At 45.3% G+C, this 21,261-nt stretch overlaps 1 protein-coding gene and 1 long non-coding RNA gene across 2 annotated transcripts; one reads left to right on the top strand and one right to left on the bottom strand.

Annotated features, from left to right (window-relative positions):
• Positions 1-8,592: 8,592 nt before the first annotated feature.
• Positions 8,593-17,588, top strand: LOC127605454 (vitellogenin-2-like). Its single transcript, XM_052072948.1, has 34 exons — positions 8,593-8,647; positions 8,845-8,865; positions 8,948-9,099; positions 9,182-9,433; positions 9,508-9,669; positions 9,744-9,892; positions 9,967-10,117; positions 10,193-10,350; positions 10,428-10,593; positions 10,686-10,811; positions 10,908-11,126; positions 11,212-11,429; positions 11,508-11,605; positions 11,685-11,809; positions 11,942-12,043; positions 12,145-12,264; positions 12,356-12,542; positions 12,622-12,715; positions 12,809-12,994; positions 13,076-13,223; positions 13,303-13,501; positions 13,575-14,077; positions 14,154-14,198; positions 14,270-14,338; positions 14,417-14,623; positions 14,712-14,854; positions 14,954-15,092; positions 15,168-15,297; positions 15,619-15,802; positions 15,895-15,989; positions 16,068-16,162; positions 16,236-16,401; positions 17,161-17,322; positions 17,405-17,588. Exons 1-34 carry the CDS (start codon positions 8,608-8,610, stop codon positions 17,515-17,517), a joined length of 5,124 nt encoding a protein of 1,707 aa, XP_051928908.1. The 5' UTR covers positions 8,593-8,607; the 3' UTR covers positions 17,518-17,588.
• Positions 10,805-15,734, bottom strand: LOC127605455 (uncharacterized). Its single transcript, XR_007963601.1, has 4 exons — positions 15,610-15,734; positions 11,934-12,073; positions 11,032-11,093; positions 10,805-10,934 (listed from the first exon to the last, which is right to left on the bottom strand). It is a non-coding gene; the product is annotated as an uncharacterized LOC127605455 (long non-coding RNA).
• Positions 17,589-21,261: the final 3,673 nt, after the last annotated feature.

The following is a 21,261-nucleotide window of genomic DNA, read 5'->3' as shown; positions in this document are numbered from 1 at the left end:
ATTACAATATTTTGGGATGACTGTCCGGTGGTGTATTTAAGTTTAAAACTATGAATATAAGCAAAACATTTTAAAGGGGCATGATAGGCAACTCACCAATTACAGGGAGGGATCAGTCACTATCCCCAATTGAGGTCATGGAAACACTGCTGTGAATAGCGATATCTGCAAGCATTTAAAAGGCTTAATAATTTCAACAAAATAGTAACATTATCGAGACTAAACAACAAAAGGGCTGTCACTCTGACGTCTGTGATCATGAAGGACCTAACACGCCTTGTCCTGGGGCAACTAAAGAACATCACCGCACTCCTGCTGGACCCCATGCAGTTTGCCTACATGGCAGGTTGGTGGACGACGCAGCCAATTTTACCCCCCAAAAAATCAACCATGTATAGTATGGTATTTTTTTACACCAAAAATTAACCATGTATAGTGTTAAGGAATTATTCCGCTAGAAGTAGTAGTAGAACATTGTTGATGAATTTCATCTTGCTATGAGAACTATTGACACTAGTCTCTGTCCTGAACATTTGCTTGTACTTAAAACAAAGAGTGTAGGGTGAAGTTGGGGCCCTAATTCCCCTTGAGTGATTAACAGCCCCCTGGCCGTCTTCTTTTGCGTCCCCCACATCGTAAAAGCCCCTGAAGGCTGTCAAGTGCCTTCGAAGAGTAAACCTAATCTCAAGATTGTGAACCAGCAGATATGGTCTGCACTTTGTCAAAATGCCAAGATCGAACTTTGTTTGACTTTCTTTGTTTCAGATTTTTACATAAGGGGAAGGACTGCCTGCCCCTAATTAACATAATTAACATACTATGCCTATATGTACGTGTGACTGAAGTTGCTCGGGGCTTCCTGATGAAATCTGAGACTCACAGGAGCCCGAATCGATTCGTGTTGCGTTGCGATAAACTGAAGAAAAGACTACGTGGTGTTGGGTCTTCTTCCACCTTATAGAGAGATAAAAGAATCTGTAACCAAGGAAGGGCCAAGAGCAAATTGGCAGCTCCCATTCCTCAACAATAGCAAGTCAGTTTTAGCCGAAAAAAACCACCATGTGTAGTAAGGCGTTTTTAGCCGAAATAAATGACCATGGAAACTAGGGCATTTTCAGGCAAACAAAGTGACCATGTATAGAAAGGTGTTTTTAGCCCCAAAAAAATGACCATGTATAGTCAGGCGTTTAAAAAAAAAAAAAAAAGACCACCTACAGTAAGGCGTTTTTAGCCGAAAAAAACAACCATGTGTATAGCAAGGCAATTTTAGCTGAAAAAATCAACCATGTGTAGTAAGGCGTTTTTTTTCCCCCAAGAAATCAACCATGTAAAGTAAAGCGTTTTTAGCAGAAAAAAACGACCATGTATAGCAAGGTGTTTTGTTTTACCCCCCCCCCCCAAAAAAACCATGTATACTAAGGCGTTTTCAGCCGAAAAAAACCAACCATGTAGAGTAAGATGTTTTTAGCCAAAAAAAAACTATGTATAGTAAGGCGTTTTGAGCCGAAAAAAATGACCACGTATAGAAAGGCGCTTTTTTTCCCGCAAAAATCAACCATGTCTAGTAAGGCGTTTTTTAACTAAAAAAAATCAACCACATAAAACGTTTTGAGCCGAAAAAAACGACCATGTATAGTAAGGCATTTTTAGCCGGAAAAAAACGACCATGTATAGTAAGGCGTTTTGAGCCGAAAAAAAAAAAACAACCATGTATAGTAAGGCGTTTTGAGCCGGAAAAAAAAAACCCCAACCATTTATAGTAAGGCGTTTTTTGGCCGAAAAGACGACCATGTAAAGTAAGGCCTTGTCTGCCGAAAAAAACTACCATGTATAGTAAGGCGTTTTTTGCCCCCCAAAAAATAACCATGTATAGAAAGGTGTTTTTAGCCGAAAAAAACGATCATGTACAGGAAAGCGCTTTGAGCCGAAAAATACGACCATGTATAGTAAGCCGTTTTTAGCCCGAAAAAAACAACCATGTAAAGTAAGGCTTTTTTAGCCCAAAAAAAACGTTATAGTATAGTAAGGCGTTTTTAGCCCGAAAAAAAACAACCATGTAAAGTAAGGCTTTTTTACCCTAAAAAAACCGATGTAGTATAGTAAGGCGTTTTAGGCTCACAAAAACGACCATGTATACTCAGGCGATTTTAGCTATAAAAAACGACATGTATAGTAAGATGTTTTTAGCCCCAAAAAAACGGCCATGTATAGTAAGCCTTTTTTAGCCTCCCCAAAAAATGATATAGTATAGTAAGGCGTTTTTAGCCCGAAAAAAACGACCATGTATGGTAAGGCGTTTTTAGCCCGAAAAAATACATATAGTATAGTAAGGCGTTTTTTAGCCGAAAAAAACCAACCATGTATAGTAAGGCGTTTTTAGCAAGAAAAAAACAATATAGCATAGTAAGGCGTTTCTAGCTCGAAAAAAACTACATAGTATCGTAAGGTGTTTGTGGCCCGAAAAAAACAACCAGGTATATAGTAACGCGTTTTTAGCCCACAAAAAATGATATTGTATAGTAAGGCGCTTTTAGCCCATAAAAAAATAATATAGTATAGTAAGGCGTTTTTAGCCCGAAAAAAAAACGATATAATATAGTCAGGCGTTTTTAGCCCGAAAAAAACGACATAGTATATAGTAAGGCGTTTTAGGCCGACAAAAACGACCATGCATACTCAGGCGATTTTAGCTAAAATAAAAAAGATTTCATATAGTAAGACGTTTTTAGCCCGAAAAAAACCACCATGCATGGTAAGGCGTTTTTAGCACAAAACAATTACAATTTGTAGTAAGGCGTTTTTAGCCCAAAAAAAAAGATATAGTATAGTAAGGCGTTTTTAGCCCGAAAAATAACGACATAGTATAGTAAGGTGTTTTTAGCCCGAAAAAAACAACCATATAAAGTAAGGATTTTTTAGCCCCAAAAAAAAGATATAGTATAGTAAGGCGTTTTTAGCTAGAAAAATAACGACATAGTATAGTAAGGTGTTTTTGGCCCAAAAAAACAACAACCAGGTATATAGTAAGGCGTTTTTAGCCCGAAAAAAACGATATAGTATAGTAAGGCGCTTTTAGCACATAAAAAAAGAATATAGTATAGTAAGGCGAAAAAAACTATAGTATATTTAGTAAGGCGTTTTTAGCCCTAAAAAAACGACCATGTGTAATAAGGCGTTTTTCACCCGAAAAAAAAAAAAAGATATAGTACATATATAGTAAGGCGTTTTTAGCCGGAAAAAAACGACATAGTATAGAGTCAGGCATTTTTAGCCCGAAAAAAAATGACCATGTATAGCAAGGCGTTTTTAGGGCGAAAAAAACGACCATGTATAGTCAGGCGTCCATCCATCCATCCATCCATCATCTACCGCTTATCCGGGGCCGGGTCGCGGGGGCAACAGCTTTAGCAGGGAAGCCCAGACTTCCCTCTCCCAAGCTACTTCTTCCAGCTCTCCCCGGGGGATCCCGAGTCGTTCCCAGGCAAGCTGGGTTACATAGTCTCTCCAGCGTGTCCTAGGTCTTCCTCGGGGTCTCCTCCCGGTGGGACATGACCGGAACACCTCACCGGGGAGGCGCTCAGGAGGCATCCGAATCAGATGCCCAAGCCACCTCATCTGGCTCCTCTCGATGTGGAGGAGAAGCGGCTCGACTCTGAGCCCCTCCCGGATGACTGAGCTTCTCACCTTATCTCTAAGGGAGAGCCCGGACACCCTGCGGAGAAAACTCATTTCAGCCGCTTGTATCCGGGATCTCGTTCTTTCGGTCACGACCCATAGCTCGTGACCATAGGTGAGGGTTGGGACGTAGATCGACCGGTAAATTGAGAGCTTCGCCCTTTGGCTCAGCTCCTTCTTCACCACGACAGACCGATACAACGTCCGCATCACAGCAGACGCTGCACCGATCCGCCTGTCGATCTCCCGCTCCCTCCTACCCCCACTCGTGAACAAGACCCCAAGATACTTGAACTCCTCCACTTGGGGTAAGATCTCCTCCCCGACCCGGAGGGGGCACTCCACCCTTTTCCGACTGAGGACCATGGTTTCATATTTGGAGGTGCTGATTTTCATCCCAACGGCTTCACACTCGGCTGCGAAACGCTCCAGTGAGAGTTGGATAGCCCCGTTTGAAGGAGCCAACAGCACCACATCATCTGCAAAAAGCAGGGATGTAATACTGAGGTCCCCAAAACGGACCCCCTCAACACTTCGGCTGCACCTAGAAATTCTGTCCATAAAGGTTATGAACAGAATCGACGACAAAGGGCAGCCTTGGCGGAGTCCTACCCCCACTGGAAACGATTCCGACTTACTGCCGGCAATGCGAACCAAACTCTGACATCGGTGGTATAGTGACCGAACAGCCCGTATCAGGGGGTTCGGTACCCCATACCCACGAAGCACCCCCCACAGAACTCCCCGAGGGACACGGTCAAACGCCTTCTCCAAGTCCACAAAACACATGTAGACTGGTTGGGCGAATTCCCACATACCCTCAAGGACCCTGCTAAGTGTGTAGAGCTGGTCCACTGTTCCACGGCCGGGACGAAAACCACACTGCTCCTCCTCAATCTGAGGCTCGACTTCCTGACGGACCCTCCTCTCCAGCACCCCTGAATAGACCTTACCAGGGCGGCTGAGGAGTGTGATCCCTCTGTAGTTGGAACACACCCTCCGTTCCCCCTTTTTAAAAAGAGGGACTACCACCCCGGTCTGCCAATCCAGAGGCACTCTCCCTGTTGACCACGCGATGTTGCAGAGGCGTGTCAACCAGGACAGCCCCACAACATCCAGAGCCTTGAGGAACTCCGGGCGGATCTCATCCACCCCTGGGGCCTTGCCACCGAGGAGCTTTTTAACCACATCGGTGACTTCAACCACAGAGATAGGAGAGCCCACCTCAGAGTCCCCAGGCTCTGCTTCCTCCAAGGAAGGTGTGTTGGTGGAGTTGAGGAGGTCTTCGAAGTACTCTGCCCACCGGTTCACAACGTCTCGAGTCGAAGTCAGCAGCGCCCCATCCCCACTGTACACAGTGTTAGTGGTGCACTGCTTCCCCGTCCTGAGACGTCGGATGGTGGACCAGAATTTCCTCGAAGCCGTCCGGAAGTCGGCTTCCATGGCCTCACCGAACTCTTCCCACGCTCGGGTTTTTGCCTCGGCGACCACCGAAGCCGCGGTCCGCTTGGCCAGTCGATACCCGTCAGCTGCCTCTGGGGTCCCACAGGCCATAAAGGCTCGATAGGACTCCTTCTTCAGCTTGACGGCATCCCTTACTGCTGATGTCAACCAGCGAGTACGGGGATTGCCGCCACGACAGGCACCAACCACCTTACGGCCACAACTCAGATTGGCCGCCTCAACAATAGAGGCACGGAACATGGTCCACTCGGACTCAATGTCCCCCGTCTCCCCCGGAACATGGGAAAAGCTCTGTCGGAGGTGGGAGTTGAAACTCCTTCTGACAGGGGATTCCGCCAGACGCTCCCAATAAACCCTCACTATACGTTTTGGTCTGCCAGGACGGACCGGCATCTTCCCCCACCATCGGAGCCTACTCACCACCAATCGGTGATCAGTTGACAGCTCCGCCCCTCTCTTCACCCGAGTGTCCAGAACACGCGGCCGCAAATCCGATGATACAACTACAAAGTCGATCATCGAACTGCGGCCTGGGGTGTCCTGGTGCCAAGTGCACATATGGACACCCTTATGTTTGAACAAGGTGTTCGTTATGGACAATCCGTGACGAGCACAGAAGTCCAATAACAAAACACCACTTGGGTTCTGATCGGGGGGGCCGTTCCTCCCAATCACGCCCCTCCAGGTATCACTGTCATTGCCCACGTGAGCATTGAAGTCCCCCAGCAGAACAATGGAGTCCCCAGCAGGAGTACTCTCCAGCACACCCTCCAAGGACTCCAAAAAGGGTGGGTATGCTGAGCTGCTGTTTGGTGCATATGCACAAACAACAGTCAGGACCCGTCCACCCACCCGAAGGCGGAGGGAGGCAACCCTCTCGTCTACCGGTGTGAACCCCAATGTACAGGCACTGAGCCGGGGGTCAATGAGTATGCCCACACCTGCTCTGCGCCTCTCACCGTGAGCAACTCCAGAGTGGAAGAGAGTCCAACCCCTCTCGAGAGAACAGGTACCAGAACCCAGGCTGTGTGTGGAGGCAAGTCCGACTATATCCAGTCGGAAATTCTCTGCCTCACACACCAGCTCGGGCTCCTTCCCTGCCAGAGAGGTGACATTCCATGTCCCAAGAGCTAGCTTCTGCAGCCGAGGATCGGACCGCCAGGGTCCCCGCCTATGGCTGCCGCCCAGCTCACATTGCACCCGACCCCTTTGGCCCCTCTCATGGGTGGTGAGCCCATGGGAAGGGGGACCCACGTTGCCTCTTCGGGCTGTGCCCGGCCGGGCCCCATGGGTGTAAGCCCGGCCACCAGGCGCCTGCCAACGAGCCCCACCTCCAGGCCTGGCTGCAGAGGGGGGCCCCGGTGACCCGCGTCCGGGCAAGGGAAACCTAGATCCATTTATTTTTATCATCATTGGGGTCTTTTGAGCCGTGCTTTGTCTCGCCCCTCACCTAGAACCTGTTTGCCATGGGTGACCCTGCCAGGGACACACAAAACCCTCCACCACGGTAAGGTGACGACTCACGGAGGGGATAGTCAGGCGTTTTTAGCCCAAAAGGAAAATACCAGTACATGGTATAGTAAGGCGTTTTTAGCCCGAAAAAATGATATAGTGTAGTAAGGCGTTTTTAGCCTGAAAAAAAATACGTAGTATATTTAGTAAGGCGTTTTTAGCCCTAAAAAAACGACCATGTGTAATAAGGCTTTATTAGCCCGAAAAAAAAAAAGATATAGTATATAGTAAGGCATTTTTAGCCCGAAAAAAATTACATAGTATAGTCAGGTGTTTTTAGCACACAAAAAAAGACAATGTATCGTAAGTCTTTTTATTTTCCGTTTGTGTAGACTACAATGTAGAGTAGAACGACCACACCTCAACGTACCCAGCCGTCAAACTCCCGAAGTTCCCAGACGACACCACAATCAACGGCCTCTTCAAAGACTTTGACGAGTCTGCGTATCGACAAGAAGTGGAGCTGCTGATGCTCTCTTGCAGTCATTACAACCTTGTGCTGAACACCCTTAACACTTGAGATGATCGTGGACTTTATTCAACAGGCCAATAACATTTTAGACAATCGTTCTCATGTGCTACGCTCCAAATTCAAGCTCTTATACTCAGGAAAGTGGTGTTGGACTCTTCTCTGCAATGAAATAAATGAATAAATGTGTGTATATGTCTCCATCCATCCATTTTCTGATCCACTTTATCCTCACAAGGGTTGCGGGGGGTATTGGAGCCTCTCCCAGCCTTTTTCGGGAAGTATTCGGGGGACACCCTGAACCTTTTGCCAGCCAATCGCAGGGCACCCAGAACAACCATCCCCCGCTCACACTCACACCTTGGGACAATTTTGAGTGTTCAGCCAGCCTGTCATGCATGTTTTTGGAATGTGGGAGGAAACCGGAGTACCTAGAGAATATATATATATGCACACATATACATACATACACATCCTCACTACCATCTGACAGGAAAGCCCATTTCAAACAGATGATGGGTTAAATTACTTACTATATTTTACGTTCGTAATAATATGTTGTACGGTTATCAACCCCTACCCTCCCTCTCAAACACAAACATACTGATTGTTGGCAAGTTGGCGTAGATTGGGGTGAGACACCCCTGCTAGTATCACATGAGAAAAGATTATGGTGTTTGTCGTGATCAGGTATTAAGTAAAGTTATACTTCGCAGTCAAGTCAGCTTGGATTATTGGCACTGGAAAGTTTGCAGGTCATGGCAGAGTTTGTGACAACATTTGAGGTCAGGCTGGAATGACATTTTATCCCATCAGTGAAACCTGTCTGCCAAAGTTTACTGCTCACAAGCATTTATAAGTGTAGTTTCCTTTTTGAAATGATAACATTCTAAAACAGGGGGCCCCAGAAAATTAGATGTGAGCCACTCACCACTTATTGATTAATACTGTCAGAAAATGTAGACATTTCAGGTACTAAAACAACAATACATTTATTATGCGTGTGTGTTTGTGTGTGTGTGTGTTGTACAACTGGACTGCCACTAAAGATGTAGCTAATTCCGAAATACACTGTGAAATTACTGTACACTACACTAGCAAGAAGGAGCATTTTTCTTTTATCTCAGTTTAATAACTCATCAAATATAACCTCAGCATTTCAGACTGGATGGTTGTTCTATTTCAACATGTAATAATATAACTAAAATCAAAACACAGAACTGTGATACTAAAATCTAAAAAGAAATTGTGTTTAAAGGAGAAAAAAAAACTTGAGAACTTCCAAAGGCAAAAGTCAGGTTGAGTTGACTCGTTTTATTTGTGACATCTTTTATTTGCCTTGTTTGCTCAACCACTGTGGCCGGGGCAAGATAACACCATTGACAGATAGATGCCTGGTTAATCAAACTTGGTTTTGGGCTTGTGTACGCAGCAGAGAAGCGCCGTTATAAAGGAGTATCCGACATGGGTCAGTCACATCCATCGCCATGAGGGTGCTCGTGCTAGCCTTGGTTGTGGCCCTTGTGGGTATGTCTTTTTGCTCTTTCAACTTCAAAGTGAGAATTTTAAGAGGAGTTGTTTTTGTATTTACATGATAGAGAATTCACACGTTGTCATTGCTTTTAGAACACTGTTTCAAAATTTCTGGTTGCTTTTGGAAGAGTGTTTAAAAATTTCTGGTACTGTATAATAATTCTTTTTTCCTGTTTTCACTCTTCATTCAGCTGGTCACCAGATCAAAATTAGTAAGTAAATCCTTACTAAAAATGGGGGAAATGTTTTTGATTGATTCTTGAACTAATAAGCATCACTGTGTTCTTGTTGAAGACCCTGAGTTTGCTGCTGGAAAGACATACACCTACAAATATGAAGCCCTTCTTATGGGTGGACTTCCCGAGGAGGGTCTGGCTCGGGCTGGGTTCAAAATTAGGAGCAAAGTTCTGATCAGTGCATTGACTGCCGACACCTTCATACTGAAGGTAGCAACCACACTTGTGTCAGCATCAATACATTTTCTTCAGGCACAGGACTAGGTGACAACTCCGTCTCTTTCCCTTGTAGCTCCTGGATCCAGAGCTGTTTGAGTACAGCGGCATCTGGCCCAAGGACACTTTCGTCCCAGCCACTAAGCTCACTTCAGCCCTGTCAGCTCAACTCATGACACCGCTCAAGTTCGAGTACGCTAATGGCGTCGTAGGCAAAGTGTTCGCCCCTGCTGGCGTCTCTACCTCTGTGCTGAACATCGTCAGAGGACTCCTCAACCTCCTCCAAATGAACATCAAGAAGACGATGAATGTCTATGAGCTTCAGGAGGTATAACTAGTTACTTTCATTATTTATTTCATTATACGTTCACTAACTTTGAGCCTTTGACTGTGGTGGAATAGCCTGGCGTACAGGGTGTGTGCAAGACCCATTACGTAATCACTGAGGACGCCAAGGCTGAGCGCATCCATTTGACCAAAACCAAGGACCTGAACCACTGCCAGGAGAGAATTGTCAAGGATATCGGCATGGCTTATACAGAAAGATGTGCTGAGTGTCAAGCGGTAAAGCGCAAGTAGTCACTTTTCACCCACGCTGCGATATATTGTGGTGTTAAAATCGTTTTTTTTTAATGTAGAGAGGCACTGCCCTGAAAGGAACAGCCGCATTCGACTATGTCATGAAACCATCAGACACAGGTGCTCTGATCCTTGAGGCATCTTCGATTGAGCTGATTCAATTCTCTCCCGTCAACATCCTGAACGGTGCTGCCCAGATGGAGGCTAAGTATGGACTTGGAAAAAAAAAAGATGCGACCAACAAAAGGGTGAGTTCTTTTAATAAAGAGTGTCGGTCCACAGGCAATCCTTGAAATTCCTGGAGATCCAGAAAGCTCCAGTGGAGCCCATCAGAGCCGAATACATCCAACGCGGAAGTCTGCAGTACGAGTTTGGCAGCGAGCTCATTCAGACACCCATTCAGCTCCTGAGGATTACCAATGCTGAGGCTCAGGTAATTCAGTAAAAATGACGACCAAAGGTTTTCTTCTTCACCCCGCAGCCACACACTTCACTTTTTGATTCACAGATTGTTGAGATTCTGAACAACCTGGTGAACAACAACGTGGCTAAAGTGCATGAAGAGGCACCTCTGAAGTTCATTGAGCTCATCCAGGTGTTGCGTTCGGCCAAATATGAGAGTATCGTGGCACTCTGGTCGCAGTACAAATCACGCACGGCTCACAGGTAGTTACAACACGGACTTAAAATATACTCAATCTCGAACCAAATAATGACTTACTGATGATATTTCTGTTTTCCAGAGAATGGATCCTGAATACCGTCCCTGCCATTGGCACTCATGTTGCGCTGCGGTTTATCAAGGAACAATTCATTGCCGGTGAGCTGACCTTTGCTGAAGCGACTCGGTCATTGGTGGTCGCCGTGCACATGGTGACTGCTGACTTGGAGGCCATCAGGATTCTACGGGCAAGTCACTATTACATGCTGTCTTGAGTAATTGCGACACATGAAATTCAGCATTTGTGATGTGTTTTTTTTAATTATTCACTTCAATTTAGGAGCTAGCTGAGACCCAGAAAGTTATGGAAACTCCGGTTTTGAAAGAGGTTATTGCACTAGGCTATGGCAGTCTGGTTTATAAATACTGTGCAGAGAACCCAACTTGCCCAGTGGACCTCATCAAGGTATGATGGCTTGGTACTTTTGCTTTTCTCCAACCATATACTTTATGTTGTACTTGTAACATCAGCATGATTGTATGTTTTTATTTTCCTCCACAGCCGATCCATGACTGGGCTGCCCGGGCTCTTGCCAAGAGTGATATTAAGGAAATAATTGTCACTCTCAAAGTTCTGGGTAATGCAGGGCATCCTAGCAGCCTCAAGCCAATCTTGAAGGTCTTACCTCACTTTGGCAGCGCTGCTGCTGACCTGCCTTTGCGAGTTCAAATCGAAGGTGTTCTGGCCCTGAGGAACATTGCAAAGAGAGATCCAAAAATGGTGACAATTTTATGATCTGATTCCTTTCGATCAAAAATCTTGGCAGCTATTTTGTTACGAGCAGCGGTGTGCTTGTGTGAATTAGGTCCAGGGTATCGCTGTTCAGCTGTTGATGGAAAGAGATCTTCACCCAGAGCTCCGTATGGTTGCTGCCATTGTGCTGTTTGAGACCAAACTGCCCATGGGTCTGGTGGCTGCCCTTGCCGACGCAGTGTTGAAAGAACCAAATCTCCAGGTTGCCAGCTTAGTCTACTCTTACATGAAAGCCATGACAAGGTCCACCACTCCTGATCTTGTGCCTGTGTAAGTACTTTAAAAGAGGTCCCATATCTATTGTGGCTCTTCAACGTCACTTGATTTTAAATTTCCTTCTATTTGCAGTGCCGCAGCCTGCAATGTTGCTGTGAAAATCCTCAGCCCCAAGCTGAATAGACTGAGCTATCGCTTCAGCAGAGCGCTCCTTGTTGACGGCTATTACAGTAAGACCTTGCCAGAGTATTAATATACGCAGAACCTTTGCAACTCAGTGAGTTGGTGGTTCCCACCTTGTTTCTGCAGGCCCCTGGATGGTGGGTGCTGCTGCCAGTGCCTTCTATGTGAATGACGTTGCAACTGTTTTGCCAAGGTCCATCATGGCCAAGGCTCGCACCTATTTGGCCGGAGCATATGCTGATGTCATTGAGGTAAATAAACGGCTATTCCACAGTTATGGATGCTAGGGTGGCACATGATACACTGTGGTACTATTAAACCAATCATAGTTGTTGTTTTTGATCAAGAATATTTGAGCAGTGCAATAATATTCACCTTATCAGGTTGGAGTGAGAACTGAGGGCATCCAGGAAGCCCTTCTGAAGATCCAGGAGCTTCCTGACAACACCGATAGGATCACCAAGATGCAAAGAGCTCTCAAGGCTGTAAGTTCCCGTGATCTGTTGGATATCTTTCTATGGCACATGACCAGCACAGAAACGATATCATTCATATATTTGCGCTTCCCTCTGCATCTCAATCGCAGCTTTCTGAGTGGAGGGCCCAGCCATCAAGCAAGCCCCTAGCCTCAGCACACCTGAAACTTTTCGGACAGGAGATTGCCTTTGCCAGTGCAGATAAAGCATTGGTTGATCAGGTCATGGCGGTACGTGTCTTCTCACAATGCATGTTGGGTGAAGGCCTCGTAATGGTCATACCACAAAGCGTGACGTCTACGTGTCATATTTTGTCATCAGCTTGTCACCGGACCCGAAGTTCAGGCTTACGGAAGGAAGGCTTTCGATCAGGTGCTGGCTGGCATGAAATTTAATTACGCTCAGCCAACGCTGGTTGCTGAGGTTCGTCGCATCCTGCCCACTGTTGTCGGTCTGCCGATGGAACTCAGTTTTTACACTGCTTCTGTGTTGACTGCGGCCATTGAATGTAAGGTGGAACTCTGTTTAAATATCACTAATGCGGAAAACAGATTTACAGGTACACTGACTCAACATCTTTTCCACAGTCCAAGCCACTGTGTCACCACCTATCGGTCAGAATTTCCATCCTTCCCAACTTCTTAAATCTGACATCAGCATGAGGGCTGCTTTTACCCCAAGGTAAACTGACAGTACAAAAATGGGCTAAAATGCACAAAACAACCCCCCACACCATGTCACAACCACTAAACTCTAAAAATCGGTGTCTTGCAGCGTTTCCATGCACACCTATGCAGTCATGGGTGTGAATACAGCGTTGGCCCAGGCAGCCGTGGTCTCAAGAGCCAAAGTTCACACTATTCTCCCAGCGAAGATGGAAGCAAGACTTGACATGATCAAGGGCAACTTCAAGTTTGACCTCTTACCTGTCCAGGGCATCAATAAGATTGCATCTGCACTGTATGCGCATCTTCCTGGCATATTCAACTGACTATGATGTTTGTAATTTCTGACGTTCCTTTTCTTGCTCCATCCCAACAGAGTTGAGACTTTTGCTGTTGCTCGAAACGTGGAAGATCTTGCCGCTGCTAAGATAACGCCAATGATTCCAGACGACTTTACAACAGACTACTCAAAGAAGAGCTCATCCTGGTCTGCCAGGATGCCTTCCTCTATGGCTGATTCTAAGGTGAGTTTGAATCCTGGTTCACTGCGTTCAACCACCTTTCTGCAAAGCAATAATGTTCACTCGGTTATGCCGTTAACAGTCATCAGAGCTTATCACTGACCGACCGAGCAAAATGAGCAAACTCATCAAGGACTTCGAGAAAAAGCTGTGTGGAGAACTTGAAACTCTTGGAATCAAGGCATGCGCTGTGTTCAAATCTCGCAATGCGTTTTTCATCCGAGACGTTCCACTGTATGCCGTCATCGGGAAACATTCAGTCTTGATTGAGGTTAAACCAGGCAAGTTGAATGAATGAGGCCACTGATGCAAATGGTGGTTATTTAAAAGTCCATTTTTTTTCTTCGGTTCTAGCTTCTGGACCGAGCATCGAGAAGGTTGAAATTGAGATTCAGGTTGGAAAGAAAGCAGCGGAAAAGATCATCAAAGTCATTGACCTGAGTCAGAATGAGGGCATACTTGAGGACAGAAATGTCCTGATGAAACTGAAGAAGATCCTTGCTCCTGGTATGAAGAACCGCACTTCTTCCAGCTCCAGCAGCTCCAGCAGCTCCAGTTCTAGCAGCTCTCGCTCCAGCGGGTCAAGCCTTGCTACCTCATCCAAGAGCTCTTCGAGTTCCTCTCGCAGAAGTCGCAAGGTGGCTGACATTCTCGACCCGATTACCAAGACATCCAAGCCAAGAAATGCCTCTAGAAAATCTTCCAGCAGCAGATCCAGCCTTGTTTCAAGTAAATCCTCTAGCAGCAGATCCAGCCTTCGTTCAAGCAAATCCTCCAGTAGCAGATCCAGCCTTCGTTCGGGCAAATCCTCCAGCAGCCGCAGCAGCCTAAGATCTTCGTCCAGTTCTCGTTCCAAAGTGAGACGCAAACTACTGAAAGCACCACCACATTAAGTCTAAAAAGTAAACTAACAGTGATATTTTACCATTGCAGCAGGAACTATATAACATGAATTTTACAAAGACCCACATCCACCAGGTATTTCCCATTGCACAAATGCAATATGAAGGAGTTTCCTTCAGCCAAGTAAATGTTTCTCTTGTTTGCAGCATTCCCGCTCTTCAACTGCTCGCAGCAGCAAGAGCAGTGCCCAAAGTTTTGAAGGCATCTACAATAAGGTGAGTTGCATACCAATACCAAGCACATGCATTCACTTGGGGGGAGTTTTCTTAAAACAAATCTTTGTGTTTTTGTAGGCTCGTTACCTCTCTAAGACTCTCAGCCCAACTGTGACCATCCTCATCCGTGCCGTGAGAGCCGACCACAAGGAACAAGGATACCAGATTGCAGCTTACTTTGACAAAGAGACTTCTCGACTGCAGATCATTTTTGCAAATCTGGCCGAAAACAACAACTGGAGAATCTGTGCTGATGGTGTGAGGCTGAGCAACCACAAGTTCATGGTAACAGTGCAACACCTGATACTGCATATTCTGACTCATGACTTTGAACCACGGCTAACTGCTGGCATCTGACAATCCCATTTTTCAGACCAGGGTTGCCTGGGGTATTGACTGCAAGCAATATGTGACTGAGATCTCGGTTGAAGCAGGTATTGTTGATCAACAGCCAGCATTCCGTTTGAAGCTGACTTGGGACAAACTTCCGAAGAACGTGAAACACTATGCCCATGAGTAAGAGTCACAGTCGTATGCACATTTCAAATGTTTTAGTTTGTCCGAGGGGCGCGTGCTGATTTATTTATTCATTTTTACTTTTCTGATAATGTTCAGGTTGTCTGATTACATTTCAAGACTCGCCCTGGAGGCTGGAATTAACCAGGCAAAGGTCAAGAATGTTCAAAATGAGATCAAACTAACAGTAGCGGTTGCTTCAGAAGAAAGCCTGAATATTGTCCTCAAAACACCAAAGGTAGCGTCAAAAAGTATTTTTGATCATGCCTTACCAGTGTCACTCAGATTCCGTATCACAACTTATTATTTACAGAGGACCATCTACAAGAAAGGCATGCCTATCCCCATTTCTCTGCCCATTGGAAACAGCACATCGGAGCTGCTGCCGTACCAGGACAGCTGGGTTAACACCATCTCCTACATGGTCAGCAAGGCTCATGCAGGTAAAAACATCCTTTTCTCTTTACGGGGCTTAGTTCAGGAAATTAAACGAATGAATGAAAAAAAAAAGTCAAATATGTCAACTAACGACCATGAACATCAAAATGACAATAAAACATTTTTGAAACAAAGAGCATCTGAATTTGATGCAAAGGCCTGTAGACTCTCTCACATACACATTTTGTGGTTGGTGCTCGCTTGATGAGCTTAATTATTGGACATAAACAGTCTTGAAGCCCGGAAGCCCATAGTTCAAATTCAGCCAGTGGTTCTTGAACACATATGTTATATATTAAATGATTGTATTTTCTTACTTTGTCCAGCTGAGTGCAACGTAACCGAGGACACTGTGGTCACATTCAACAACAAGAAGTTCAAGGCAGAGATGCCTCACTCATGCCCGCAGGTTTTGGCTCAGGATTGCACCAGAGAGGCGAAATTCATTGTTCTGTTGAAGAGAGACGAAGAACACAAACACAACTTGCTCATTGTGAAAATTGCAGACATGTAAGCGAGTGTTCATCACCAAAAACGAATGCGGCAAGCCACAAAGTGAGTATTACTCACGTATTATTATTACTATTTTTTTTTTTTATCAGCGAAGTGGAAATGTACCAGAACGGTCGCGTTGCCATGGTGAAGGTTAATAAAGCAGAAATCCCTGTCAGTAACCTGCCATACGATCATCCAACAGGTTTGCTTTTTCTTCCTCTTGAAGTCATCCCTGTAACTCAACACTCAATGAGGATTGGCTTTGGTGCATTTGTTTCAGCTGACATTCACATCAGACGCAGCGGGGAAGGCATCGCTCTCCACGCTCCCAAACACGGTCTTCAGGAAGTGTACTTTGACGTCAACATCCAGAGGGTAGTTAATTCAAGGTCCAACGCAGCGACAACATACAGGAAAGTAACCCTGCTCACAATGTTCATTTGTCTAGGTTAAAGTTGTGGACTGGATGAGAGGACAGACCTGTGGACTCTGCGGAAAGGCCGACGGGGAGACCAGACAGGAGTACCGCACACCCAATACACGTTTGACCAAGAACGCAGTCAACTATGCCCATTCCTGGGTCCTGCCCGCTGAGAGTTGCCGGGATACTACAGGTAAATCCGTTGCACTCGACTTGTCCATGAACCTCCTGGATTCTACGCTAACCATTTGAGTCCACCTTGCTTCATTTCCCCCGGGCACCCAAAACAAAGTATTGTCTTTGTGTTAATGCAAATTTAATGAACCTTTTTTAGGTGGGGATTTTTGTCAGATTTTGTCATTGGTAACTTCACTTCATTAAATATACCAATCATCTGCTGTTTACATAAAATTATTACTTTTGGTTCTCTTTTGACCAGTCGAAATTCCTAAAAACATTTTGAAGATCCCTGTTATTTACCATATTGAATTATACAGTACCATTTGGGTAATTAAAAAAAAGGGGTGGCTTCATTCTAGACTCAGTCTTTTTTAATGTTTTTGAATATTTTTTGAAATACAGAATTTTATTTTAGATATTTATTCATTTATTTGACCAGATTATATAATTATTAAGGGAGACCCTTTACTGACCATTGGGAAGATTCATATTTTAGGAAGTGGAAGTTCTCTGTTGGCTGTAAAAACAATGTTGAATTACAAACACAAGAAACAATGGTATGAGAATATGTCAACATTTCGATGATGATGATGATATAATGAGAACTTTCTATCGTCAAGAATTTTTTTTTTAATCTTAAAAACACACTGTCTGACATCTGCACCTGGCCAAAATTCCCCCCACCAAGCTTAAATGGTTGTAAAATTGAATTGGCCGAATGATTAAGAATACATTTTTTGTTTTTGATATGATACATGCCAACCTCTCCCAGAGTGTTACATGAAGCGTGAGTCTGTGAAGCTGGAGAAGCAGATGACGGTGCACGGCCAAGAGTCCAAGTGCTTCTCTGTCGAGCCCGTGCTGCGCTGCTTGCCTGGCTGCATGCCGATAAGAACCACCACCGTCTCAGTTGGCTTCCACTGCCTGCCTGTTGGTAAGTACACAAAAATCTTTACAAGATGGCGATTAAAGGGTCTTCATCACCTTCACTGCTGACCACCCGCATACCGTTTCAGATTCCCGTCTGAACCGTTCTGAGGGTATGAGCGGCATCTTTGAGAAGAGTGTGGACCTGAGAGAAAAAACCGAAGCCCACCTAGCCTGCCGTTGCACACCTCAGTGTGCCTAATCAATCCAACAACTTTTATTTCCATGAATACGACTACTCCCAATCACAATAAAGTGTGAACTTAAACCGCAGACCTGTGTGATGTGTGGAATTTATGTGGTTAGCCGTTTATAAACAAGACAAACGTCATTCATTTGTTCACCGGGGTTGTTCAATCCACGTACTGTATCCAACCATCTAGCCGTAAGCGAGCTTGAGTCTATCCTGTCTGACTGGGTGAGATGTGAGGCAAACACTGGATCTGTTGCAAGTCAATCTCAAGGCACCTACTGAACAGACAAACAACCATTCACACTCTCAATTTACAGTCCTCAATGAACCTAACATGCCGAAGCACATCATGAAAATCCACACTGGCGCAAGTACCAGGTGCAAACTCTCCACAGTAAGGCCCACACCAAAGTTTGAACCCAGAAACTCAGAACTGTGACAAATGCGAATCAGTTAACCTGCCGTAGTGCCCCCATCCGAACATGTTGGGGATGTACGGTAATAATGTAAAAAATAATAATAATATTACAACCAAAACATCAGAATGCAAACGTGAACATATTTCACTTTTCAGGTGCAGTGGGTTTTTTTCTTTGCTCACATTCTTCATTTCTCATTTTTTAAGGGTTGTGTGTCTGGATTGTTGTCTGTATACAGTATATCGCTTCTGAAATTTCCTTTCCCTGTCTTGCCAAAGACCAAAGTCTGCTTATACATTTCTACAAAAATTCTGACCGTACTTTGAAGGTATTTGAATGGGTTTGGATGAACGAATGTGTGCATCCTTTTTTCCCCATTTTTTTTCAAGAACTTGATTGATTTAATTTTCCACATCAATTATCCGGTTTGTTGCATGCACAGCGTGTTGAGACAGTGACTAAACTAGTGTCACCTTATTGTGAGCAACAGAAAAAAAATCTGGGCATCCATGCCTTAATCCTCTTGTTTTGTAATGATCTTAGGATTATCAAGTTGTGTTTTCCCTTATCTGTACTGAGTAAGGATGATTGCACCAAGTCAGCTTGAGAGTGAGCTCGCAAATCAGTCTTTGCAAACTTTCTTTCAAAGTTGCGCCCCATCTTTCATCGATGGCAGTGAAGAGGAACGACTGCACATGTCAAAGTTTTACTGCGAGTCGTGGAAAAGTCAAATCTAACCTTGAGGCTATCCATCCATTTTCTTCTGCTATATCCGGGTCGGGTTATGTGGGCAGCAGTTTTCGCCGGGAAGCCCAGATTTCCTTCGACCCGGCCACTTCGTCCAGCTCTTCCAAGGAAATCCCAAGCCAGTCGTCATACTCGGGGCCTGCTTCCCGTGGGACGTGCCTGGAACACCTGACCGGGAAGGCATCCAGGAGGCAGCCGAGTCAAATGCCCGAAGCAACTCATTTTGCGAGCCTGCTTGGATTCAGGTTTTTTCGCTCATGACACACAGTTCGTGACCATCAGTGAGGGTAATTTGTACTTTCCTAAAGGCTCTGGATGTTGTGGGACTATGTTGGCTTGCATACCTCTGCAAGACCCTGTGGACATCAGAGACAGTGGCTCTCACCTGGCAGAATAGGGTGGCGGGACCCCTTTTGAAGAAAGGGGACTGGAGAGCAGATTCCAAATGCAGGAGGATGAGACTCCTCACGCTCCCCGGTAAGAGCTTTTCAGTGGTTCTGGTGAGGAAGGTCTGGAAAAGCTCAAATTCCGAAGGAGCAGAGTGGGTTTTGTCCTTGCCTTGGAACTGTGGACAAGCTTTACACCTCCAGCATAGTCTACTCGGGTGTTTTGAGCGTTTGCTCAGTCGACATGTCTTTTATAGACTTGGAGAAGGTGTTCAACTGTGTCTTTTGGGGAGTTCTGAGTTGGGTGCTTCAGGATTATTGGGTACAAATGGTGTCCAATTTTCAAGCTCAATGCCGGCAGGAAGTCAAATTTGTTTACAGTGAGAGTCAGACTCCGCCAAGACTGCCCTTCGTCACTTCCGTCTATAACATTCACATAGTGACGTTGTGGGGGTTCGGTTTGGTGACCTCATATCATTCAGTTGGTTTCATCAAGCCGCAGCCTTCAACTCTTATTGAAGTGCTTTGCAGCTGAGTGCAAAACGGCTGACATGAGAACCAGCTTCTCCAAATCTGAGACACCGGTGCTCAGTCAGAAAAAGGTGGAGTCCCCTGTACAAGTCAGGGAAGAGGTCTTGGATGGAGAGGTTGATTGACAGGTGGATCAATGCAGCGTCTTCAGTGGTGCAGATGCTGTATAAGTCTGTCGTTGCTCAACTCTCAATATACCGGTATATATTTTTTTATGGGTGAAAGAAGCAACTGTCTCGGGCGGCATTCTCCGAGGCGTGGCATAAATAACTGGCACCCCCTACTGGTAAGATTTGTAAAACCAGCACTGATTTTTTAGTTAGTTTTTTTCAAACCACATTCTTGGGCTCTTTGTACAAAACGACATGATGTCTTGTCCACTGAAGATTTTGTGGCTAACCCTCTTCGGATTTGAGCAATGCCCAACAGTCAATGCAACGTGTCAGTAAAGGCAGAGTTTGCTATGTTTTAAAAGATCTTTTTTTTCCAATACATTGTTTTATTCACTTAATAATATAAATTATACACATAACCCAGTTCAGGAAGGACGGATTACATAATATTTATACCTATATGGTGCAAATGAGAATTTCGGTTGCAACCCATCTTCATAGTTACGCTCCAAGCTCTTTCTGGATCTTTATCTGTATCATTATGTCATAGGTCATAGAAGCTATGATCAAGTCGGAACCTCTACAGCAGGCATGTCCAGCTCTGGGCCTGGAGGGCCACTGTCCTGCCTGTTTTCAAGCTCTCCCGGCTGCAACACACCTGATTCAGATGATCAGCTCATCAGCCAGCTCTGAAGCAGCATTAGAACGATCCTGATGATTTGAATCAGGTGTGTCGCTCCTGAGAGAGCTGCAAAACCGGCAGGACAGCGGCCCTTGAGGACCGGACTTTGGACACCCCGGCTCTACAGCATAGGGGTCAAACTTAGGTCCTGGAGGCCCGCTGAACAGGTGTGTTGCAACAGGGAGACTTGGAAAACATGCAGGACAGTGGCCCTCCAGGACCTGAGCTTGACAGCTATGCTCTACAGTACTCAATATCCTTGGGGCATCTGAAGCCTTCAGGGCATTGAGCAAAACATAACAATGTTTTATCCCTTACACTGTAGGGGTGTCCAAAGTCGGTCCTGGAGGGCCGCTGTCCTGCCTGTTTTGCAGCTCTCCCAAGAGCAACACACCTGATTCAAATAATCAGGAGCCTTCTAATGCTGCTTCAGAGCTGGCTGATGAGCTGATCATCTGAACCAGGTGTGTTGCAGCCGGTAGAGCTGGAAAACAGGCAGGACGGTGGCCCTCCAGGCCCGGAGCTGGACATGCCTGCCTTACAGGCTCATGATAACAAAAAACAAACAAACAAACAAAACAGATTCTCATTATGGATGATTGCAACGGTGCCATCATCTCAGATGTGGTTAAAAGGGATAACTAACACACTTCACTTCGAGAGAATAAGATACAAATTAAAAGACATAATCAAAGAGTTTGACAAAACATGGCCACACCTCCAGCTATATCTTGACGATTGTGAGAGTGCACAACCTAATGGTTGGTTGGTTGGAGTCAATATTATGTTATTATGCTACGTGTTGTTTATTCATTCATTCATTCATCTTCCGAGCCGCTTGATCCTCACTAGGGTCGCGGGGGGTGCTGGAGCCT

Source organism: Hippocampus zosterae, chromosome 8, assembly GCF_025434085.1.
Source record: "Hippocampus zosterae strain Florida chromosome 8, ASM2543408v3, whole genome shotgun sequence".
Taxonomy (NCBI): domain Eukaryota; kingdom Metazoa; phylum Chordata; class Actinopteri; order Syngnathiformes; family Syngnathidae; genus Hippocampus; species Hippocampus zosterae.
Note: the sequence above shows the minus strand (reverse complement) of the source record. Positions and strands in the feature narration are given on the sequence as shown.

Excerpts from the sequence above, each read along its gene's own strand:
- LOC127605454 (XM_052072948.1), top strand. The coding sequence starts at position 8,608 with ATGAGGGTGCTCGTGCTAGCCTTGGTTGTGGCCCTTGTGG. Across the intron at positions 8,648-8,844 it reads CTTGGTTGTGGCCCTTGTGG|CTGGTCACCAGATCAAAATT; the intron begins GTATGTCTTTTT and ends CTCTTCATTCAG. Across the intron at positions 12,265-12,355 it reads TGGTTGATCAGGTCATGGCG|CTTGTCACCGGACCCGAAGT; the intron begins GTACGTGTCTTC and ends TTTTGTCATCAG.